Source organism: Epithele typhae, assembly GCF_022376455.1.
Source record: "Epithele typhae strain CBS 203.58 chromosome Unknown BXZ73scaffold_18, whole genome shotgun sequence".
In the NCBI taxonomy this organism is placed as follows: domain Eukaryota; kingdom Fungi; phylum Basidiomycota; class Agaricomycetes; order Polyporales; family Epitheliaceae; genus Epithele; species Epithele typhae.
The window spans coordinates 429,088-452,447 of record NW_025954209.1 but is presented as its reverse complement, the minus strand read 5'-3'; the positions used below and the strand labels follow the sequence as shown (position 1 = coordinate 452,447).

Here is a 23,360-nt window from a genome sequence, read left to right as displayed (position 1 = left end):
CGCAAGCACGCGAGTCGTCGCTGTCGTAGCGCTCCTCGATTTTTTCTTCTCCCAACTCGCCCCCTCGCCCCCGTCGTTATCCACAGTTGTCTGCGCGGCCGCGGCGCGCGATGCCCAGCGCATCAAGTGCCCCGCGCGGCGCGCGCGAGGGACTAGTATATACAACCGCGTTTCCCCTGGGATAGATTTCCGAGTGAGGGTCAGTGGGAACAGGAAAGCACCACGAATTGGCGGCGGGATTGCGCCCAGTGCGAATCTGCTCGCTCGCGCGTGCGTGCATGGAGACTCGCGCGTGCACGCGCCAGCAGGCGCAGACGCGCGGGTGTCAAATAGGCCGTGGCAGAATAGGGCCGTTTGGAAACACACTATAGTGCGCGAAGATGGCTCCACCTCCGCGACTCCGCTGCTCCACGGCATCGCGGCGCGCTGGTCAAACGCCCGTCACGCATCTGCAGTGTGACCGGGCTGGCGCACGCGAACTGACTGCAGGTCGCGTCCCGTCATCGATCATCGTTATAATGTCCACGCTAACCATCGTGATGAAGGCGAGGGACTCCGGAGAGGTTAGGAAGACGAGATCGGCGCGGTGATATGATCGCCTCAGCGGGTGAGCAACTCCGCGGCATGTTACGGTGACAGTCACGCGGGGCCACTGGCCAGACTCCAATGCTCCAACTCACGATTACTCCGGTGCACCATCGTAAGATTCCAAACGGCCCTAATTTACGGAAAGCACCGCACACAGACGGGCTTATGGGAGGGGCCATCCGCCCACGTCAGCGGAGTTTCAATTAAAATCAAGGTTTACGGACGTTTACGGGCTCTGAGCATCCGTAAATTCTTATGGATGTCCGTCCATTGACATTGACTCGTAACGCCCCTGAGGCCAGAGGGGCTGTGACAACGATGGAGCATTGCCTCTTCGTGACGTCACTTGCGCTGCGTTCTTCGACCCCGACCACCACCATGGCCAGCACCACGTCCGCCTCGAGGCTGCAAACTTTCACGGAAGAATGGCTTCCCGGCTGGGACGGCCTCAACTTCTACACACGCACGTACACGCCGGCTGACGGCGCTCCACGAGCGGTCGTGCTCTTTGTTCATGGCTTTGCCGAGTACATCGGCCGCTACGAGTGGGCGCACGGCGTGTACGCCACGCGCGGCATCGCGGTCGTCGCCTTCGACCAACGCGGCTTTGGTCTCACTGCGATGGGCGATAGCGCCCACGTGAGCAAGGCGAGCAAGTACGGGAAGACGAGCTGGCGCAACCAGTTTGCAGATATCGACTGGTGGCTCCGCCACGTCCGCGATAGATTCCCCGGCGTGCCTGTGTTCCTGATGGGCCATTCGATGGTGCGTCTTTCTCTTTCTAGGCTATGTGCGGTCTTTCGTCGCTGACCGGTCGTCATCGTAGGGAGGTGGCCTCTCACTTGGCTTCGCGACCCGCACCAGTCCGCCCCCAGCGCCGGACGGCGTGGCACATCTTTCGGGTGTTATTGCCTCAAGTCCTCTCATCTTGCTCACTCATCCCAGCAGTCGCATCCTGCGCTTTTTGGGGTGGTTAGCTTCATTTGTCCTGCCTTCCTTCGTGATTCCTGCCCCTGTCAACCCCGACGTGAGTACACATAGCACTTGCGAAGCCAGACGTTTAATATTTCGAGCTTTTAGCACCTCTCTCATGACCTAGCTATAAACGCCGCAAATGCCAAGGATCCTTTATGTCCCCAGAGCGGTTCTGTCAAAGGCGTCAACGATATGCTCAACGGCGTACGTGATTAACCGCATCATCTGTCCACATCCGGAACTTACGCTTTTGCACGACAGGGGGAGGAACTTTTCCGGAATTCGTACAAGAATTGGCCAAAGGAGCTACCTGTATGTCTTCCTATTCCGCAGAAGAGTTGGTATTTACTCCCTTCCCCACAGCTTTACATGGTGCATGGTACCGGCGACGAGGTAACGTCTTGTAAAGCTTCCGAGGAATTCTGCGAGAAGGTTGTCGCAGATGATAAGACTTTTGTTCCTGTAGAGGTAAGACATATTGTGCCGCCTTGCCTCTCTTGATGCCAAACTCAAACCCTTTCTAGGGAGGATTCCATGAACTAGCCAACGAAACCCCAGGGGGCATGAAAGACAGATATGTTGACGGCTGCATTGCCTGGATTCTGGAGCACGTCGAGACCACGCCACTCACTCAACTCTGAAGTGAAGTGAACTGCTCCAGGCTGAAAATATCCTTCCGAGTTTCTTGCATCTTCGGAAGATATGTTGTACGGGCATCGCCATGTACTCAGTACACCACAGAATCCGATGGTCCCCTATTGAATGCAGCCTGTGCTTTGGATTTATTGAAACCGGGTCATCTAGAGTCCTGGCACCCCCGAATAGTTCCGTTTCGCGTGCTGAAGTGACATGATCGCGGCCGCTGTCCTGTCTTGGCGTCGCCACTGGCACCAGCTAGCTCCATGCATCTGTCACAGCTGGCACTGCCGCCCATTGGCAATTCACAGGTCGCGAATCGCCGCCCACCGGCCTATATAAGGCATACTTTGAAAGATCTGCGTCCGAATCGAGCCAGCTGCGCGTCTTCCGCTTTCTTCCTCTACCCCCACCACCGTACCGTCGCCCGACGCGAGGATGTGGCTGCTCAGCACTGACCGCGCCGAGCTGCACTTCTTCGCCCAGCCCTCCTCTGTACCAGGTGGCTACGCTATTCTCTCCCACACCTGGAGCCAGAGCCGCGACACCCCCGAACAGTCCTTTCAGGACCTGCAAGGCATCATCGCTCGATGCAATGCCGACAGCAAGAACCCACGCGACCACGTCTCACCCAAGATCCGTGAATGCTGCAAGCTCGCAGAGAAGAACAGGTACCTCTGGGTCTGGGTCGACACCTGCTGCATCAACAAGGAGAGCAGCACCGAGCTCTCTGAGGCGATCAACTCCATGTTCAGCTGGTATGTCCTCTCCGAAGTCTGCTACGCGCACCTCGAGGACGTCAGCTCGGACGACACGCCCGAAGGGGAGGATTCCGAGTTCCGCCATGCACGGTGGCACCTGCGCGGGTGGACGCTGCAAGAGCTCCTCGCGCCCGCGTTCGTGGTGTTCATGTCGCGGGACTGGAAGGTGATCGGGACCAAGCACGAGCTCGCGGAGACCCTCGGGCAGATCACGGGCATCTACCGGACGCACCTCACGCGCGAGAAGGCGTTCCTCAGCGCCTCGATCGCGGAGAAGATGTCGTGGGCGGCGAAGCGGAAGACGACGCGGACGGAGGACGAGGCGTACTGCTTGCTCGGGCTCTTCAACATCAGCCTCCCCACCTTATACGGCGAGGGCCGCCAGGCTTTCTTCCGCCTCCAGGTGGAGCTCGCGCGGCTCTCGTTCGACACGACGCTGTTCGCGTGGGGCGGCGTGCACGACTCGGGCGACGACAAGTACCCGCAGGAGCCGTTGGAGGAGATATGGTCGGGCTTCCACGATGTGACGCACTACTCGCGGTACCTCTTCGCGCCTTCGACTTCAGACTTCACGGTGTCGACCCCGTACTACACCCCGAGGCTCAACGCGACGGCGGTTCTTCAACCGTACATGTCGTGGCAGTGGACCGAGGATGTGAGTATTCCATCATTGCCCTCACTGCTCCACAGTCTGCTCATGAAGAACCTACAGCACGAGAAGGTCATCGACGTGGCCAACAAGACAACCGGACCTTTCGGCAGCCTCGAGCTCCCCTCGTTCAAGTTGACGAGTCATGGCATGAAGTGCCACTTTCCAGTCGCCGAGGTCGACGGGATCACGATCATGGTGCTTTTGGTCGAGACCGATGACAAACACCTCGGCATGATCCTGCACCCGGCAAAAGCCGACGAGGTCCAAGACCCGAGCCAGCAACTGTTCTATGTCACCTGGGCGTTCAAGACCACCGAATCGTACTCCAACTGTCGACTCGCAGAGCTCGGTGGGGACCTCTACAACCTCAACTTCCGCGGCAAGGACATCAAGCCCGTCTGGCGCGACATCTACATCCACGCCGGGCCGCGCACGGAGGACCGCACGGACCCCCCGCACCTCGTCCTGCGCCTGATGCACGACCGGATCCCCGCGCCGTTCCGCGTCCCCCGCTGGCTCGTCGGCGCGTTCGCGTCGATGCATTTCCTGCCGAACAGCGGGACGTCGACGATCGACGAGGGCGCGTCGTTCGAGATGTGGCTCCAGTTCGTCAACACGCAGATCTCGGAGCGGATGTGGGTCAAGATGGGCCTCTGCAAGCAGGCGTCGACGGACGACGAGCCGGTGCACTGGGCGTGGGGGACGACGGTCGGGATCGCGGCGTGGAACGACGCCTGGGACAAGCCGCACGACTGCGCGACGGACCACGTGGACGAGTGGGAGGGCAAGTGGCGCTCGTTCGGGGACGAGGAGCGGACGATCAGGCTCTCCTTCACTCAGGACGGCCACAACAAGCGGACGCGGGTCCTCCACATGGAGCTCGACGGGACCAAGTACAACGAGCTCCAGAAGCAGGCCAACGTCTCCATCTGCGACATGTCCTACGAGGCGCTGCTCGCAAAGAGGGAGGGCTTGCGCGCGATGCAGGTCCAGTGGCTCGCCCCCAGCGGACATGCCCCTACGCCTGCGTACGCCCCGACTAGCGATGGCGCCTATGTGACGGATCCGTCGTCAGCCGCAGCAAGGCCCGCCGAGCCTCCATCGTTGGCATCACGCATGGGCATCGCGGGTTTGACTTTGAAGCGTCTCGGGCGAGCCAAACCCCTCACCGCCCAGTTACACGACACACATTTGCGCTAGGCATTCACCCATAGCGCGCATCCCACAATTGCCGAGTCTCTCCTCTGCGATCACACAGCACCGCGACGTCGAAGGCCGACACTCCCTCCTGCCATTCACGTCCGGCGGTGACTCACGCTTCCGACCGTTGGCGCAGGATCCATGCGGAGCGACGAATGCGCTCTTGAAGCCACGTGGAACACGGGCTGGTGATGGACGGTACGGATCGCCCTCCGAGGTAGAGAGCGAGCGAGCATTTGTAGAGACGTGCAATGTAAGAGGTATATAGCATGCAATGTTGGGTTCTGCTACTACCCAGCCCTCTCCCTTGACATTGAGGACCTTTGATTCAGTGGGGTGAATGCGCGCTGTACAAACTTAGACACCATGAGTCTCATAGAGCACAACCCTTGCTCAAGGATTCAGCGGTCTGTGGTTGGGAAAGCGTGGTTCATTAGAATGATCATCAGGCCAGCAACACTTCAACTTACACAAGCGGGATAGAGGTCATAGGTCCTGAAACTATGTGAGCGACCCCCGGCATGAGAGCGCGAACCACTTTGAGTCTTACCTGGTGCGGCGGTCAACGAGGGGAACGGAGTGGCTGTACACGCGGGCAAAACGTCGCCCATCGAGAGGCCAGCGGGGAGAAATGGCTGGAAGTTGACGGCCGGTGGGACCGGGATGATGTTGGTGCAGTTCGTCATGAACGCCACGTTTGAGCCCTGGCCGAGCAATGCAAGCGTGTTCATGACAACCTTATACTTCTGTAGCATATTCTGGCGGTCCACTGCGGCAGGCGGCGTTCAGCACCTCATGAGACATACGGGAAACTGCCGCTCACGAAGCATGTGCTGGAACTCGCAAGCGGTGCGGGGATCCCTGTAGGCAGCTGCGTGTGAGGATTTTGCAGCAGTTTCGGCACTCACCGACACTCACCTTGCCACCGCAAAGTCCGAAGCGAGACGGAACTCCCCGGGGTAAGGCGACAGCACCCCTCCTGTGGGAACCTGATCTTGGCCCCCAGGGTTGATGGTACCGTTGAGGAGAGTTTCGACAAAGAACTGGGCGTCGAAATCGTAAGGAGTCGAGTCCAACGGCGATCCTGCGATCGTCTATCCATAGCGAAACGAACGACGGATGAGTGTGCCCGTCCAGAGAGCCGAGACTACAGATGAAGATCGTACCGGATCCACCGTGTTCTGCGTGCCAACAGTGTGCGAGATGAGCATCCACACGAGCTGAAGCGCGCTGAAGCCGATATCTCCCACACGGTTGATGATGGTGTCTACTGAGTCGGTCGCTTGAGGGATCAGTCCGGCGGGTGCGGGCTTCGAGTCGTTTTTGCGCCCCGAAAAGAACAGGAGCTGGGGCCCCCCTTTGCAGTTCCCAACACCGACAGCGCCCGCGAATTGGATACTAAAGCAGGATGTCAGACCTCGACCGTACGACCATCGATCGAGATCAGGTTCGACTCACAAGTCCCCAAAGGACACATTGTAGCGGAGCGCGATCTGTCGCTCGGCCTCGATTATCTCATCCATGCCGTCGTTGGCGGGGTCCTGGAGCTCTATGTCTGACCATTGCATGATGGAGCCATCTGCGGGCCGCGTAGTGAGTCCCTGTTCAGCTCACGTGGATCCTGGCGTACCGGCTCCCCCTCCTCTGTGACCCTCGTCTGTCAGACAACACGCGACGGGTCCAGGATGAATGCGACGCACCCAAACTTTCCTGCTCTGACCAACTTTGGTGAGTATCCAATCGCGTCGTGGAAGGTGAGCTGTTACAATACAGTTTGGTCAATGGGGATTAGGCAGATGCGGAGATAAGAGGTACATACTCGAAGCGCTTCGTGGGCATCCTCATTGCATTCACCACCATCGAATCTGGAGAATCATCAATGTAATTGGGGAGAAGGCAAGGTCATGTGTAGAGAGCTCGCGTACAAATTCTGCTGGATATCATCAAGCACGTCGAGCCAGACACAGCACTGGTACAAGCGGGCAAAGTGTGAAAAGACTAAACCATACCCACAGGAAGTTGCAACACATACCGCGTCTGGAACAGCTACTCCGTTGTTTCCAGTACATGGAACGGAGGCCGCACTACCGGACACAAAGAACAAGCCGAGCGCAAGAGCCGATGCCGTGAACAGCATACCTGAGACGTAGGCCGGGGAAGGAGATGCTGGTGTCCGGGGAAAGCCACGGGGCGTTATTTATGCTGGAAGCGACCCCGTTCGAACTTAGCAAATGGGCAATCATCTCCGGCGCAATATTCCACCCGGGTGATTCTACCCGATGACAACGGAACCTGCGGTGTTAAGAGGCTCCAAGATGGCGACTCCATTTGGGTCTCGAGAATCTAGGTCTGAAGGTGTATTGTCGAATCCGGGCTTTTGACAGCCCCGGCCTGCTCCTGAACCGAAGCCGGTGGCCTGACAGGTAGGATATCGCCTCTTCCCCAGCGGTAACCGACTGACCCACAAACGTTGGAAGAAGGCCCAGCTGTCCGTCAGCGCGTCGATTGATAATTGAAAGAAGAGCTTCGATGGCGAGGTCGCTCGGGACCGCTCTGTTGGCGACTCGGCTCTGCGGCCCAACCACGATAGAAAGGAAGCTGGCCCCCTCTGAACACGCCCTTGCGTTACAAAGCCTCCAGCATTCCCGGGAATAACGCCAGGCCCGTCCCACAGGCGCCCGTCCCTGACATAGAGTCGAGCGCGTGCGGGAACGGCCCGAGCGGCGGTCCTCACGTCGTGCGCGTGTCCCGGGACGTCGCTCACCTGCAGGTTCTAAGTAGGGCCAGCCGGCAGCGACGATCGCTCGCGCGGCCTCGGGGGAGCAGAGACGGGCGGCCGAGGGAAGCTTGGCCCAGTCTTTGCCAATTCCAAAGTCGAAAAGAAACTTCTCCAAGGAGGGGCAGAGGAAGAAGAGGAGTGCGGGAAGGCGCATCCGTGACGCAGAGTGAATTCAACTTCGCATCTCATTCCATAGTGTTATACTAGATCCCACCACAACTTCAAGTTGGACTCGACGCCGGTTAGACACCTTTACTTAGATGATGTTATCAGACGCACGTACGTCACATTTCATGCAGATGTGGCACGGAACGTGTTCTTGAGCGTACAGAGGCCTCGTACCTGAAAGACTCGTTAGCTCATGCCAGCGAAAGTTTGAGGGTGTCAGGTACCGCAGTGCCGACAACGACTCAGGCTTGCTCGGGAGAAACGCCGACCTGCCCTGGTTCTTCTCGTACCACGAGCGGAGCGGAGCATCGTGCACGAGCAGCACTCTCCAGCGCCGGTTCTCCTTCATCGATGAGGCGTCCAGGGAAGTGCCCTTCTCCCAGCACCGACGACGTAAGTCCAGGCTCCCGTCACCGGCGCGTGCTGGAATGGGCCCAGCACGGGCCAGCCGGACGGGTCAAGGAACGTCGTGCGCCGTGCGGCCTCTTGAACGCCATGCTTGGACGTATTGCTTGCGCGCTCCATGCCCCACGACATCCACAACCTCCGAGTCCCGACCCTCTCGGACCGGCATGTTCTAACTTCCCCGCTACGGGTGCCGGAACTGTGGCTCTTGCGCGTGGAGGTCGTCCGTGGTGGGCGTAGCAGCCTTCGGCGAGCACGTACCGGCTGAACGTCGTGGCCTCCGGCAGGCCCGCGCTGCTCTCCTTGTGGACTCCATCCACACCCCGCTGAACCCGTCGCGCCCCGCGATCTGACAGCACATCCGGATCTTGTCCCCGACGAGGTCGCGCGCGTTCGCGCCGTCGACCTTGCGCACATCGCGCGATGATGCCTTGCAGCCTTAGAAGGTTCGTTCCGGGCGAGGTTCTTGAGCCCACGTGTGGGAGAAGATGGCGGGTGTGGAGGTCGGCGCATACGGTGTTGAGCAGCCACATCACCAGGTGAGCGGCGAGCAAGGTCGCGCCCTACGCCAGCGAGCCCGGAGAGAAGGAAGGCTCGGCGCGACGGCGCAAGACGGCCTTGCCAAGATGGGTTGTCCGCGACTCCGCGCGCCGCTTCAGATGATGGGTCCCAGACGCACGGGTGCGGCAAGTTGGTAGGAGGGATTCTCTGGTAGACGTGCCGCGTCAGAAACGCGATTCCGCGAGGTCATGATGAGGGGCGGAGAGAAGTTGGAAGGTCCGGCAGGCGTTACATACAGGGTGCCGTCCAATCCCAGCGCGCTTGATGCCCACTGACCATGTATCTATCCAGAGTGCAATAGCGAGCGTTTATTAAGAGCATGTAACGTATAACAAAGCGTGTAAGGAACGTGCTGGCAGTTCAAAAGAGCGTGCCGATGGTGCGGGGGTTTTTTCTTCTTGCGAGCGCAAGGCTCCCAGACCCGCCGTCAGTTCTGACCCTCAGCCACTCCGATGGCAAATTCTGACGACAATAACGGAGGACCCACGCAGCTCCACGAGCCACCTCACAGCGGGTACTTGAGCGAGAGCTCAGTCATGTACTCCATCGCGTCCGTGCGGAAGTCGTCCGCCGTGATCGCGGTCCGCTTCAGGAGCCCCCCGAGGAACGTCATCAGCTTCGGCTCCGCGACGCTGTACTGCGGCCACGCCGGCACCGTCTTCCCGTTCGGGTCGAGGCCGGTCGCGAAGTTGACGAGGTAGTCGGTGAGCTCGCCCCCGCCGAAGCTGTTCAGCTTGTCCGTCGCATGGAAAGAGCCGAGGAGGGGGACGGACTTCCACCGCTTGCTCACTGTCGTGCGGCTCGTCGCATCAGCGCCGAACACACCTGGGGGAAAGGACGCGCGAGGGGGACGCACGGTAGGACCAGACGGGCTGGGCGGCGGCGCGCTGCTGCGCGAAGAAGCGGCGGGGGGCGGTGAAGACGAGGTCGCCTTGCATGGCGGCGAGGCGCTTGAACTGGGGCGAAACCGCGTTGGAGCCCCCAGTGCCGAACGGGGCGCCTTGGGTGGGGTCGCTCGGGTAGAGGGTGAGCAGCTTCTCGAGTTCGGGCTCGGTGATGCTCGGGATGTAGTTGCCCACGACGTAGTCCCGGAACTCGGCGTCCGTCGTCACGTTGAGCGACGCGAGCGAGAAGAGCGTCCCTTCGTCGTCGCAGTTCTGTGCGCGTGGGTGCGTGGGTCAGCGATGGTGTGCGCGGGTGTAAGGAACGAGGAAAAGGCACCCCGGTAACGAAGGGGATGTTGGCGACGCTACCGGCGAGGACGAGCTTCTGCGGGATGTCGGTGAGGAAGACGCCGTCGACGCGCGGGGTCCACGCGAGGTTGAGGGCCTGGTACGACAAGTACGAGGGCGAGCTGTCCATCGCCTTCTTGAGCACCTCAAAGTCGACCGTCCGGAGGCATTGCAGGGTGTCGGCGGTTCCTGCGCAGCCGGTCTGGGAGACGAGCGCGTCGTAGTCGGCTTGGCCGGCTTCCATGTCGCCGACGGGGATCGGCGAGCCGCTCTGCATGAATGCGCCCCGGAAGAGGCCTTCGGTGTCGCCGCCGTTGGTGACCATGTGAAGCGCGACGGAGATCGCACCGGCGCTTTGTCCCCAGCTGGTGTTCACGCGACGTCCTTAGAGATGGCAGGAAAGAAGGGTCATGTGGAGGGCGCACGTACATGGTGACCTTGGTCGGGTCTCCGCCGAACTGTGAGATGTATTTTTGCACCCAACGGAAAGCAAGGCGTTCTGGGGAACGTCAGAATGCCAGTCACACGAGCATGTGAGCGAAGGCAAAACATCACTCACGATCGTGCAGGCCGAGGTTGCCGACGCCGGCTTCCTTCACCTCTTTGCCGGGAAGGAAACCGAATGCTATTACATTTTTCCGTTAGTACCTGTGACGCTTCAAATTTGAGCACCTCACCAGAAACGCTGTATGGAATATTGAGCTTACGGCTAAACGTTTTTTCAGTACAAAGCACTCACCGGTAGTTTATGCTCACGAATATCGTGGGCTTGTTCATGGCCATTGAACGTTTCACAATCACACCACCATCGTCCCTGCAAAAAACAATCAGCCAGCATTTCACCGTATACAGAAGCAGCGCACATACGAGTTCGAGCTGCCGTTTTCAAAACCACCTGCAGGTCAGGAACACACGGACGCATTAGTTGATTTGAAATTTGTGCCGGCCTGCACCTACCTCCGAAGATCCACTGGAAGAATCGTCAGCCGAGAACTCGTGCTGCATGGGAAGTAAGTAACTCACGACGGCGACAGGCAGATCGTCTCCCGGCTTGGTCCCATCGGGAACGATCACGCTGAGAGAGAGGCCTACAGCAGGTGTGCCCGAATTTAGCGTCGTGAGCACGCAGCCCTGTGCATGTGCAAACGTACAATCTTCGTCCGAGGGTTCAATGGTGTCGATAAAGGTGTTGACGACGAAGTCGACCACTTCCGACGCAAGACCGGTCAAGATGGGAACAGTGAGCGACTGCTGGGGGCACACTGGGCCTGTGGAGGTCACGGTGTGCGTGCCTGTGTACGCGTCAACGGGGACTGGAAGGTTGAAACGCAGGTCGCCGACACTGTAAGAAACATCCGTCAGCGATGGCATACGGGGACGAGGAACGAGAGGAGGACAGACGGAGGCTTGCCGAAGGGGATGCTGAGGAATTTGTTAAGTTTGCCATCCGCCTTGCCTATGAAGGTTGCATCGTCGAGGGTCACTGCCGGAGAGGCACGCTTGTCAAGGGCAGCGGGAGCAGCAAGGGCCACGACAGCAAGGAGAGGGAGCAGACAAAAAGAGTGGAAGGACGGCATGGAGAGCGTGAGGGACAAACATCGAGCTCGACGTTCAAATAGTTGAGACCGAGAGCAAGCATCGTTCCTGTAACCAGTATGGCGGTTCCCGAACCTTTAGAAGCACAACACTGTTCTGTTTGGTCAACCAGGGGATGGACAAGCGCGCTCATATATCGAAATTTGATAGGCTGTATAAGAAGCCGAAACCTCGGGGCAGGATGACGACCCGGATTGAAGCGAAATCACTGAGTAAGAGACTCTAAGGTGTGGGTGCCGCCGTGCACATGGTGGTGGACTTGGGTCGTCGAGGTGGATCTGCCATGGTGGAGGCCTTTGCTGAGGGACGGAGGAGCGCCAAGGCCCGAGAGAGCGTGCACGCAAGCGCCCAGGGCGGCAAATGCCGGGCGAGTGTCGGGCAGGAACACGTCGTGGCAGCGGACGCGGTCCTCGTCATCCTCCCCTGCCAGGCTTCCCCGTCCATAACGTCCTTCGCCATGAACTTGTTCCGACTCTTTGGTGCGTCTCTCCCTCTCTCGACCCTGCCGCGTCGTCCGTTGTGTCTCTCCTGCTCAACGTCCCCCTTTGCTAGGCGACTTATCCCATCTGGGGTCCATATTTATTCTGCTGCACAAGATCCAGACGACGCGTTCATGTCGAGGTGAGCCTTCGCCTTCACCACGTGCGGCGCCCCTTGTGGTTTTTGGTGGACAAGGAGTTGGCATTTGTGCGTGAGGGGTGCTACACACATGATATATTTTGTGTTCAAGTTGGAGCCGAGATGGCGGGAGACATAGCCATTCGGAAGGCTCGCTGCGCACGTCTGTCGTTCGGCTATTGAGGGTTTTCCCATCACTTTTCGCCGTCTGGTACGGTCGTTTCGACGGAAACACGAATGCTGACCGTCGCGGCCAGGTATCTCATTCAAGACACAAGCGCTGTATGCGGCCGTGTTCATCACCCGCTACCTCGACCTCCTCTATGAATGGGTATCCTTGTATAACTTCACGATGAAGCTCTTTTTCATCGGCACCAGTTGCTACATCCTCTACCTCATGAAGGTCAAGTACCGGTGAGTTTCTGCCTTCCTCTCAGCATTCGCGCCGCAAGTCGCTGCTCCCCCCTCCCACCTCCAAAAGACGGGTTTGCTCATGGTCCCCATCTCCCCTCCCAGGCCAACGCACGACCCATCGATAGACACGTTCCGTGTCGAGTACCTCCTAGGACCGTGCGCGTTCCTCGCCCTCATCTTCCACTACAGGTTCACGATCCCCGAGCTCCTGTGGTCCTTCTCCATCTTCCTCGAGTCCGTCGCCATCCTCCCCCAGCTCTTCCTCCTCCAGCGCACGGGCGAAGCGGAGGCCATCACCACCCACTACCTCGCCGCCCTCGGCGCATACAGGGCACTCTATATTCCTAATTGGATGTACAGGTCAGTCCTCTACGTCATTCCGCCACGTGTCCGCGTCGCCAAGTTTGTCTCCCTGCCTCACCTGTGCGAACATCCGCGTGCATGCCCGTCGCATAGGACGAGCGCCGCAGAAGAACCGCTGTTTCGGCTCGGTGATCGTGCTCTCGCTAACCCAATCGTCTGCAGGTACTTTACTGATGATATGGTTGACCCCATCGCCGTCACTGCCGGCCTCGCGCAGACCGCGCTCTACCTCGACTTCTTCTACGTCTACTTCACCAAGTGCGTTCCCCTCTTCTCCGCTCTTAATGCACCGCTGACCGTGCATTGTGTTTGCAGGGTGCTGCAGGGACAGAAGTTCGAGCTGCCAGCATGAGTTGTGCTGCGGGTTGGTTTTTGTGTCGAGTCGCCGGTCGAAAATAATATATTCGCGTTCGCGTCGCCCTCTGCTATGTCGTGAGGGAGCCCTTGCATACCTGCTATCGACGGGTCACAGAGGAACGAGGGATGAATATGTGGGCTGAAGAAGATGACTATGTACATTAAGGTATTTGGGGTGGCACGTGAATATCTTTGTGCGCCCAACATGATTGCCTGTATACCGTTCGCCGCATCTGTGTTCTCCTTCGACATATCCACTGAGTCCAAAATCATTCAGTCCGCAGCACCCGTGGCCCCTCGACGCTTGAACCGCGCCTTCACGCGGTGGGTCACATCCTGGAGCAAGCTGGCGGTCTTCGTTCGCGTCATGGTCTCTACGCCAGGATCCACAGTCGACGGCTCGCCTGGGAGCTGGTAGATTGGAAGAGTACGGTTCGGGAGAACCAAGTCCGATCCAATGGGGTCCGTGGGGGCGTTGTGGGGCGCGGTGGGGGGAGGGGGGGAATTGTCAGGCTGGTCGCCATCGGCCGACCCCACAGGCGGAGTCCCCCGCCCGCTCGAGGCCGCAGAGAGCGGCCGCGGTCCGTCCCGCAACAACGACAGACGTTCGCGCCGCGCAGCATGCGCTCGTAGACCGCCCCGCCGAGCGCGACGTGGAGGACCCGCGTCCGCGCCGGGCTGTGGGGCACCGGCCGAACGAGAGCCACACCGTCCGCTGCGCGCGCTCGCCGCCGAACGCGCGCGGGCCGTCCCAGTCGTCGACGTGGTCCGTCGCGCAGTCATGCGGGCGGTAGAGCCGCGGCCGGCCCCACGTGGTGCGGTCGAGGGTGACGAGCCACGCCCAGTGCACCGGGCGGGCGGGCGTCGAGGCGTGCTTGCAGACGCCGAGATGGATCGTGATCTCCTCGGGGAGGCGCGTGTTGACGAAGCGCAGGACCATCTGGTACGGGCCGCCCTCGGTGACCCTCGCGGGGCCGTTGTCGGGGGAGAGGCCGGCGGAGGCGAAGGCGCCGACGATCCAGCGCGGGACGCGGAACGGGGCGGGAGTGAGGTCGGAGAAGAGGCGCAGGATGTAGTGCTGGAGGTCCATGCGGTATCGAGGGGGCTGGCTGGCCTGGATGTAGAAGTCGCGCCAGACGGGCTTGATGCGCTTGCCGCGGAACTTGAGCTTGTAGATGTTGCTGCCCAGCTCGGCGAGACGACGGCTGGCCCAATAGGTCGGTGTTTCGAAGGTCCAGGAGGTGTAGAACAATGGATGACGAGGATCCTTCGCCTCGACCCTCTCGGCAGGATGCAAGATCAGGCCGAGATGTTGTTCGGTGGTCTCGACGAAGAGGACCATGACTGTGATGCCGTCCACTGTGGCCAGCGGCGCTCGACACTCCATCCCTTTCCCGGTGAGCGTGAACCCTGGGATTTCGTGGCTTCCAAATGGCCCTTTTCTCGTGGTCATTGGTTTATCCTGTGAATGTATGTTCAATCAGTATTGTAGAACATTCGGATGCCTCTTAAACATACTCCTCGAGCCCGATGACACGGCAAGTATGGTTGGAGAGCCTCCTCCGCCGACAACTGGGGAGTCCAGTACGCAGACGGAAGGGTGAAATATGATGGAGAGGTGGCGAAGAGGAATCGAGGCATGATACCGCTACCCACGAGAAATCCGTCCCACATGGATTCCAACGCGGCCGGTGTGCGGTTTGCGTCTTCTTCACCGTGCACGCCTCCCCAAGCGTAAAGAGTCGCGTCGGAGTTCCTCCGCGAGAGCTCGACTTGCAGGCGATAGAAGGCTTCGCGACCCTCGCCGTAGATGATCGGTATCTTGATGTCAAAGATCCCGAGTAGGCAATACGCCTCGTCCTCGACCCGCGTCGTCATTCGTCGTGAGGCCCAGCGCATCTTCTCCGAGATTGGCGCGGCTTGGAGGTGAGTCTGGCGGGTGAGGAATCTCTTGGGAATTCCAGTGATTGCTGTCAGGCGGTCGGCAAGCTCGTGCTTGGTCCCCATCGGCTTCCAGTCCTTGGATACGAACAGGACAAATGCGGGGGCGAGAAGCTCTTGCAGCGTCCACCCCCGAAAGTGCCACCTTGCCCGACGGAAGTCCGAGTTCGGGGCACTGAGGTCGTCGTCGGCACCGACGTCGTCCAGATACGCGTAGCAGACCTCTGAGAGGACATACCAGGTGAACATCGAGTTTATCGCCTCCGAGAGCTCCGAGCTGCTCGTCTTGTCGATGCAGCAGGTGTCGATCCACACCCACGCGTACCCGTCGCGTTCCATCGTCTCGCAGCACATCCGAATCTTGTAGCAGACGATATCGCGGGGATTCTTCCCGTCTGCTCTACATTGCGCGATAATGGCCTGAAGGTCCTGGAATGTTTGTTCGGGACGGGCAGGATCTTGGCTCCAGGTGTGGGAGAGGATGGCGTAGCCCCCGGGGACAGAATCTGCGCTGTGGAAGAAGTGTAGCTCTGCACAGGCGGTGTCAAGGAGCCACATGGAGACCCTGTACAAGAGGTGTGAAGCTTTGAGCTTCGAGAGGCCGAGCGACTGGAAGCATACGCACCTTGAGAGACAGATATCGATACGCACTGGAAAGGCAAGCTAACACGGGTACAGAGCGACTCCTTCCAGCGCGAAGGCGAGGTCGGGGGGTGGCAACTGAGGACTGCGTGAGTCCAAAAGTGCGCTCAAGAATGGTTTGAAATGAGAACCACCATCATGATGCCCCGCCAAACACTGGACTGCGGAGGCTCGTCCTTGGGGATTTGAAGGTCGTTTGGCGAGCCCGGTGAGCGACGGGAAGCCCGGGAATTCGGAGATCGAGGATGCGCATGCTTCCCAAGTGAGTCGGGACAGTATGTGGTGGTGGGCGTGGTTGTGTTGATGGAGAGAGTGGGCTGGGGTAGAAAGCAGGCGCGCTGGCTCGAATGAGATTCTGACCGCAGGACGCGTGCGATGACGTCATCAAATTGTCCGCGCAAGCCGGTCGGCAAAGTCCAGTCACAACGCGAAATGAGCGACGCGGTACTTACCTTGTTGATGCAGAGACTCCAATAAGGACCATACGTACTTGACGGAAGCCGTTGGAGCGTAGCTTGACTATGGTACTCATGCCTTCTACACAACGATCTCTCTCGTGTACTTATGTACTCGATGTTATGTACATGGGGTTCTAGGTGGCATCCGCCCTCAGCTCTAGGGCCGCCGTCCGAACCGCGCTTCCACGCGACCATCTATTCGCGTGATAAAACCAACCGTTTCCTTCGTAAGGAGCGCCGAAATCAAGAGTTAGCTCTACAGAACAATGTTCCCAGCGAGAATAGAAGCCGTCGGATTGAAATAGCTTCTCGCAACTATTCTAAGAGGGAGACAAAACGCTGAACTAGGCCGGCTGAGTTGTGAGGCCCTCTGAGCTGGTCCCTGGCAGAGCCGAAGTGAACTCAACGAAATGGATAGAGCCATTCCGGTGGACGGTGGACGGGGATAGGATGACTCCGGAGCTGACTGCACGGGTTTGACAAAGTCCGCTGACGGCTCGAACACTTCGGCGAAAGACATTGCGATCCGACCCGGCACGACAGACGCAAGCTGCACCGTCCATCTTTAAATGTGCCATCGTGAGCGGAAGAATTCGGAGCCGTCGGCCGCAGGGTTCCGTTGCCAATCCCTTCCTTACGGAAGATGATGCCGGGAGGCGGGCGCCGTGCTCGAGGCGGAGGGAGGAACCAGCGGAAGCTTGAACGCTGCTGGAAGGCGCACGCCCTGCGTCGGAGTCATTGCTCCTGCAGGACACACTAGATCCGGCGGAAGAAATAACCTCGCATGGTGTGAAACATGCGTCGTCCTGCGGCGAAGGAGGCGCTTTGCGTCTTCATCTTGTGTGCGGTCCTGGAGATGACGAGCGACTCTGCATCTTTCCTAGAAGCAACAGTAGATTCCCCGGGGATCACAGAACTTGGTCTTCCACTGGTCTCGTACTTGTTTCGTAGACGCGCATATGCCGGACCACGAAGCGGAGATGCGAGGACGTGCATACCCCTAGGGCTCGCCACACGCGTGAACGTCAGCTGGATGGTACGCGCGCCCGTTGTATCGCTGAACACGCGCGTGCCATGCGTCCATTCGGACAGAGCGTTGGCATTGGCTCGTGCTACAGACGTAAGCTTCTTGCTTGACTTCTCTGTGACTGGCCGGGGGGTGTTTTTCGCGGCAGGAGTGATGGAAGAGGGGAAAGTAATTGACGTGGGGAGCTTTGGCGGTGGAGAGCCAGAGGTGTTCGCTGTTGATGACGAGGGACGAGTGAAGTCCACACAAGCCCAGGGGACGCCAGCGCGGATGCCAACGGTCAGACAAAATCCTTCAGTTGGGTCGGCGCGGTGTCGAAATTCGAAGGATGACAGGTTGACACGGAACCTCGTCTTGGGGTCAGGCCGGATGGGCGAGATCCTCTGAGGCGCCACGGGCAGGCTCTCCCACATCGCGGACGGGAGGTCGCTGCCGCCCTTCCCGCTCGAGTCGACGGCGTCGCGCAGCCCGCGGCGCTGGAGGAGCGCAAAGCCGTGCTTCTCGAACTCGGCGTGGAGCCACCGCGGGAAAACGAACTTGAACGCCGTCGTCCTCGGCTCCTGGTCCCGCGCGGTGGTACCGTCCACTTCGTCCTCCTCCGCACCTGGGCTGGTTTTCGTGCCAGGGCGCGAGCCGACGTACGCAGTCATCGCCCACGGCGAGCGCGACGACGCCCGGTGCGAGATGTACACGTTCTGCCAGCGCGCGACGAGCGATCCGGGGTGCGCGTCCGCCAGGATGTAGGCCGCGAGCGAAACGGGCGCCAGACGGTACCGCATGCGCGCCCACTTCGCTTCTCCCGCGATGGTGGTCCCGGTGAAGAAGCGAGTGTATTCGGGTTCCAAAGTGTGCAGCCGTCGACGGAGGAGGAGACCAAGTGGCGCGATCGGGGAGGGAACGAAGTGTGGAGAGAAGGGCGGTGAGGAGACCTCCTGGCAGGCCAGCACGGCGATGGCGAGCGTGAGGCTCTCTTTGTATCCGGAGACGACGAACAAGTGGGAACGGATCCCTTGAGTTGTGACGGAGAAGTCGGGGAGGTACTGGGCTGTGAGGCTCTGTTGCTCTTCGGGAGACATTAGGACCTGTATAAAAGTCAATAAGCATTCGAAGAGGTTCAACGTCCACAGCGCGTATGCACCTTGTCAGAAGCACGGATGCCAAGCACCTTCAACGCCTGCGACGCAGCAAGGTGCAGCGGGATGGGCACAAAGTTGGCCGAGTTGCAGAACGCGGCCGGCGACGGGGCGAATATGTGGCTTTCTTCGTGGTAGTTGCTGAACACGAGCCGCTCCCGGAACAACCGCGTGCCGAACGGGACGACGCGGCCCCACGCGAACACCGTCTGGTCCGAGGTCTGCGTCAGGATCTCCTCCTGCAGCCGCCGGAACGCGCGCCGGCCCTCGCCGTAGACGGTCGGCATGTGGACCCCAAAGAGGCCCATGAGCGAGTACGCCTCGTCCTCGACACGCGTCGTCGTCCGGCCCGACGCCCACCACATCCGCCGCGCGACGCTGACGTCGCCAACGGGGCGGCGGTGCACGAGCACGTCCGCGTCGACGCCGGTGATCTCCTCGAGGAGAGCGGCTATGCTTGCCTTGGTCCCGATCATCTGCCAGTCGCTCGAGTAGAAGAGCACTGTGCGGGGCGCGATGAGCTCTTGCAGGGTCCAGCCGCGCGTGAACCAACGGCTGTCGCGGAACTGGGGTGTCCACTTGCTGAAACGCGTCGAGGTGGATGATGGGAAGATAGATTGGGAGGGGACATCGTGAAGATAGGCGTAGCAGACTTGGGCTTGCGCGTACCAGGCGAACATGGAGTTGATCGCCTCGGAGAGCTCGGCGCTGCTCGTGCGGTCGATGCAGCAGGTGTCGATCCAAAGCCACTCGTATCCGTGCGACTCGGCGAGGACGCAGCACTCGCGAATCTTTGGTGACGCGTAGTCGCGCGGGACGCCGGTCGTGGTGGTGGACCGGAGCGCCTGGAGCTGCTGGAAGGACATTTCTTGCCGCTGCCAGACGTGCGAGAGAATGGCGTAACCGCCTTCAACATCGTTGGGACCGTTGAACTGCTCGAGTTCGCCGGTGCGAGTGCGGATGAGCCACATGGTGAATGCCAGCTTGGTGTCTGTGTTGAATACGATATGGTCATGAGCTCGTGCGATTTACGAGCACTGAAAGGTACGCACTAGGGATTTGACCGGAGGAGCATCACGGTTGCACGCGATGGCAGAGGTTGGAGGACAAGCCGTGTTCAAATCGGATTGGTCGCCTACATAGTCCAGATGGCTTTGATGGGATAGCGCCCCGCCAGCGAGGCCTGACCACGGACATACCGGAAATAACCAATTCGTATTGAGTTCGTAGGCGTTCAATTTGCAAACGCAGAAGTCCTTCCGAAGGCACATAGTCAGGGGAATGTAGGTAATAAGTGATGGTTGGGTAGGAGAAAAGCTTTGTATATGTTAGCTTTCCTTGCTGTGTTCGTTGTGAAAGAGGGGTTTGGACTGGTGGAGGTTTGGTGGTAAGTTCTTGCTCTGGTGCCTGATTCACGGCGCTCTCGTTTGCCACTTATCGGCTCGACGGAGTATACTTACAGCCGCATCCTGTATCGCTTACGTCTACCATGTTATCTTCGTGATCCCACGGACTTGATACGCACTAGAACCTTTATGCATAACGGTTCACCATCACTCGTACTCGTTTGTTGCTCGCCTACTATTGGCTTTACTATTAGATCTATTGCCTTAGCTACACAGTATTGAGTCTGGCGCTATCCAATGCTATCGGTATCATTCCTACTCCCCTCATCATCTGTGCGCCACACTCCAAGAGAAGACGGATCCCAAGTGAGTATGGCCATATCACAGCTTGGACCCATCCCCCACCGGTCGCGACCCGGAATTCTGCGCCCTCTCTAGCATCCACCCCGTGCTAGCCTCAGCGTACTCCTCCTTCATTCCGTTCGGCTCGCGCATGACTTCGTGGTATCCACCCTACAAAGCACTACTCAGCACCAATGGTCACCCGCATAGAAGCCACACCGACGCACCTCGAATACCTTGTACTCCTTATCCTCCGCCTCGACCTTGTCGAAGAAATCGCGCGAAGCCTTGGGCGACGTGATCTATATATGCACAGCGTGGTCAGCACCCCGCTGTCCTCTAGACCTTTAGTGGGCATGCTCACGCGATCGGCGGAGCCATGGAGGATGAGAAGCTTCGGAGATCGTCAGATTGAGTAGGCGGCGAGGGCAAACACATCACGCACCGGCATGTTTTTGGGCCAAGACTTGTAGTCCTTTGCGAGTAAGTGGTCACCCTATATGCGCACACAATGAGCGCAGGAAGCCGGACAATGGAACTATAGACGCACCCCGCTGAGCATGTCATTCACTCCCCTGAGGTCCCCTTCTGGATGACCATAGGGTCCGCCACATACTTCTGGTTCTCGGCGGTGTCGTGCGAGAGGTCCTGGGAAGGGGAAGTGACGTTAGATATGGATATATACACGCAAGTAGGCGATAACACTCACGTCTGCAATGAGCGGGGTAGCAACGAGGGTCCAAGGGAGCACTCCGCTGGCCAGGCCTCCGACGACGCGCAGCGGCTTCGCGGTTGGAGTCGACTGTTGCACCAAAGGGCTTCCCGCGATGATCCCCGACAAGAGCGCGAGGGTCTCCTGCTTCGGCGGCGCGCCAGAACGCGTCGCGAAGGCCAACGCCAGTCCCCCGCCCTACACCGCCGCCCACACATCAGTCCCCACGACGCCCACAAAGATCGCCTCGGGCGCAGAAACACGAGCACGCACCATGGAATGCCCGTACAGGAAGAGCGGGACGTCCGGGAACGCCGCCTTCGCGCCCTTCTCGAGGAACCACTCGATGTCCGCGAGCTGGAGCGGCCAGCTCGTCTTCGCCCAGGAGCTCCCGCGGCTGCGGTGCTCCTTGTCGCACGCGGTGCGCCCGAAGCCGCGCTGGTCGTACGTGAACACGGCGACGCCGCGGGAGGCGAGCGTCGTGTGCAGCCACTCGTGACGCGCGCAGTGCTCGATGAAGCCGTGCACGAAGAGGACCGCCGCGGTGGGCGGGGCCGCGTTCGGGGCGCGTAGGTGCGGGTGTAGAACTGCGTGCCGTCGTAGCCGGCTTGCCACGCCTCGGTGTATGTGGGCGCGCCTGAGGATGAGGCGTCGGTCATGGTGAGAGTGAGAGGGGGAGAAACGCGAGGGGGTGGTAAACGAGCGTCGACCCAGGACAAGGGCTGCTTGGTGCTAGGCGCTGCCAATTACGCGCCAGGCGTGATCCGGGACAGGTGCCTCGGGGAACCAGGGGCATGCTGGGGTGGCGACCGCGCATACTATTACCATATATGCCACGCAGAATTTCACGACTGAGACTCATGCTAGCTGTACCAAGTGACATCCGCCCTCTTCGCAAGCTGAAGCCTACCGCCATCAGAAAAGTCAACACAGGCGCCCGTTACAGGCACTACGCCTACGGTATGACGTCAGTCAATTTTAATTTGCGTCCACGGAACACTATTTTCATCAGGTAGAGCGTCTTTACCGCGGAGCAGAACTCGAAGGCGAACCGAAATTACATGGTATTGGCTACGATAAGAAAAGGAGACAGCATACTTACGAATTTGAATGTTTCAAGACCCACGAGACACAATCATCCACGAAATGCTCCTTCACGCCTTCAGGTTCATACGCAAGCTCATGGAAGCCGCCCTGTGAATGTATCCGACGTCAACACTTGGAAGCAAAAGCGCATGGCATGGCATTGGCTCACTGTGTAGGATTTAAACTCTTTGTCAGGTGCATCCAGTTTCTTAAAAAATTCGTCTGATGCAGCATAGGAAGCGACCTAATCCGATGTCAGAGCTCATCCATGACGGCCAATGGACGCCGTCAACTTCATACCTTGTCCTCGGTCCCATGTATACCAATCACCTAAGAGCGAACAGATGATTGAACTTACACGGAAGAGTCGAGACACAAGTGTGAAAGCGTGCAAACACATACCGGCATTGCTTTAGGCCATTGCTTGTGATCGTACCGCAACAAATTCTCGCCCTGGTGCACAGCAATGAGCACATCAACGATCTACGAGGACGTCCGTGCACATCACTCACACCACCGAGCATATCATCAAGACACCTCAGCGAACCTTTGTGGAGGATACGCGGGTCCTTGGAGTTCGCTTCATTCTTCACGGGGTCGTGAGACAGATTCTAATCGCGTTTCGCGGAGTTAGACACGAGCCCACAGAGGTCTACGACCACTCACATTCGGATTGATGGGTGTATGCAAGACGAGATTAGGCATGACGAAACTGAGGAGCCACCCTGCCCACCGCACATGCCACGCCGTCGGCTTCGTGCGCAGAATGAACGGACTCGAGGCCACCACGCCCGCCAGCATCTCCACCGCGTCCGCGCTCGGGGGCGCACTCTTCCGCGTCACGAACGCCAATGCCAGCGCCCCTCCCTTCGGGACGCGCGTCAGCGTACACAGATACTCAAATCAAGAACCTCACGCACCATAGAATGCCCCATGAGAAACACCGGCAAGCCGGGGTACCGATCCTTGACGTGCCTCACCCACCACTCAATGTCCCCCAGCTGCTCGCGCCAGCTCGTCCGACCGTAGAGCGCGCCCGGGGTGCGCGCGCGCTCCTCCGCGTCGAGCGCCGTTCGCCCGAAGCTGCGCTGGTCGAAGGTGAAGACGGTCACGCCCCGCGCGGCGTACTCGCCGTGCATCCACTCGTACCGCGCGCAGTGGCCTGAGAAGCCGTGCACGAAGACGACGGCGGCGCGCGCGGGGCAGGGCGCGGAGGCGTACGTGCGCGTGTAGAATGAGGTGCCGTCGGGGCCCGGGAGCCAGGCTTCCGTGAACGCGTCGGGCGTGGAGGTCGAGGCGGTATCCATGGAGTGCGGAGAGATCTGAGGTAATGGAAGGGTAGAGTGCGCGGGAGACGGAGGGCAGGGA

General features: G+C 59.4%; 8 protein-coding genes across 8 annotated transcripts; 3 read left to right on the top strand and 5 right to left on the bottom strand.

The window, feature by feature from the left end:
* Positions 1-966: 966 nt before the first annotated feature.
* On the top strand, positions 967-2,204 carry BXZ73DRAFT_45464 (lysophospholipase; the record flags this gene model as incomplete). Its single annotated transcript, XM_048019520.1, has 6 exons — positions 967-1,353; positions 1,415-1,615; positions 1,669-1,767; positions 1,825-1,875; positions 1,927-2,031; positions 2,088-2,204. The coding sequence occupies 6 exons, from the start codon at positions 967-969 to the stop codon at positions 2,202-2,204; spliced, it is 960 nt and encodes a 319-aa protein (XP_047878841.1).
* A 433-nt stretch (positions 2,205-2,637) lies between these two features.
* On the top strand, positions 2,638-4,812 carry BXZ73DRAFT_45452 (HET-domain-containing protein; the record flags this gene model as incomplete). Its single annotated transcript, XM_048019516.1, has 2 exons — positions 2,638-3,615; positions 3,673-4,812. 2 exons carry the CDS (start codon positions 2,638-2,640, stop codon positions 4,810-4,812), a joined length of 2,118 nt encoding a protein of 705 aa, XP_047878840.1.
* A 466-nt stretch (positions 4,813-5,278) lies between these two features.
* Positions 5,279-6,949, bottom strand: BXZ73DRAFT_89552 (manganese peroxidase; the record flags this gene model as incomplete). The annotated part of the gene is made up of 10 exons (XM_048025329.1): positions 5,279-5,313; positions 5,363-5,581; positions 5,636-5,673; positions 5,731-5,906; positions 5,979-6,210; positions 6,271-6,391; positions 6,484-6,571; positions 6,632-6,677; positions 6,738-6,781; positions 6,845-6,949. 10 exons carry the CDS (start codon positions 6,947-6,949, stop codon positions 5,279-5,281), a joined length of 1,104 nt encoding a protein of 367 aa, XP_047878839.1.
* A 2,281-nt stretch (positions 6,950-9,230) lies between these two features.
* On the bottom strand, positions 9,231-11,534 carry BXZ73DRAFT_45466 (carotenoid ester lipase precursor; the record flags this gene model as incomplete). The annotated part of the gene is made up of 12 exons (XM_048019521.1): positions 9,231-9,514; positions 9,582-9,882; positions 9,947-10,322; positions 10,387-10,456; positions 10,517-10,582; positions 10,635-10,642; positions 10,697-10,771; positions 10,825-10,852; positions 10,915-10,927; positions 10,981-11,045; positions 11,109-11,299; positions 11,359-11,534. The coding sequence occupies 12 exons, from the start codon at positions 11,532-11,534 to the stop codon at positions 9,231-9,233; spliced, it is 1,653 nt and encodes a 550-aa protein (XP_047878838.1).
* A 476-nt stretch (positions 11,535-12,010) lies between these two features.
* BXZ73DRAFT_89550 (ER lumen protein retaining receptor) lies at positions 12,011-13,300 on the top strand (the record flags this gene model as incomplete). Its single annotated transcript, XM_048025328.1, has 6 exons — positions 12,011-12,032; positions 12,106-12,174; positions 12,429-12,585; positions 12,688-12,945; positions 13,111-13,206; positions 13,264-13,300. 6 exons carry the CDS (start codon positions 12,011-12,013, stop codon positions 13,298-13,300), a joined length of 639 nt encoding a protein of 212 aa, XP_047878837.1.
* Positions 13,301-13,813: 513 nt separating this feature from the next.
* Positions 13,814-15,804, bottom strand: BXZ73DRAFT_45536 (HET-domain-containing protein; the record flags this gene model as incomplete). Its single annotated transcript, XM_048019529.1, has 2 exons — positions 13,814-14,742; positions 14,820-15,804. The coding sequence occupies 2 exons, from the start codon at positions 15,802-15,804 to the stop codon at positions 13,814-13,816; spliced, it is 1,914 nt and encodes a 637-aa protein (XP_047878836.1).
* Positions 15,805-16,980: 1,176 nt separating this feature from the next.
* BXZ73DRAFT_76911 (heterokaryon incompatibility protein-domain-containing protein) lies at positions 16,981-19,477 on the bottom strand (the record flags this gene model as incomplete). Its single annotated transcript, XM_048022538.1, has 3 exons — positions 16,981-17,102; positions 17,126-18,455; positions 18,512-19,477. 3 exons carry the CDS (start codon positions 19,475-19,477, stop codon positions 16,981-16,983), a joined length of 2,418 nt encoding a protein of 805 aa, XP_047878835.1.
* Positions 19,478-20,233: 756 nt separating this feature from the next.
* BXZ73DRAFT_45460 (lysophospholipase) lies at positions 20,234-23,299 on the bottom strand (the record flags this gene model as incomplete). The annotated part of the gene is made up of 7 exons (XM_048019518.1): positions 20,234-20,365; positions 20,422-20,496; positions 20,559-20,588; positions 22,395-22,445; positions 22,505-22,603; positions 22,659-22,859; positions 22,913-23,299. 7 exons carry the CDS (start codon positions 23,297-23,299, stop codon positions 20,234-20,236), a joined length of 975 nt encoding a protein of 324 aa, XP_047878834.1.
* Between the last annotated feature and the right edge of the window lie 61 nt (positions 23,300-23,360).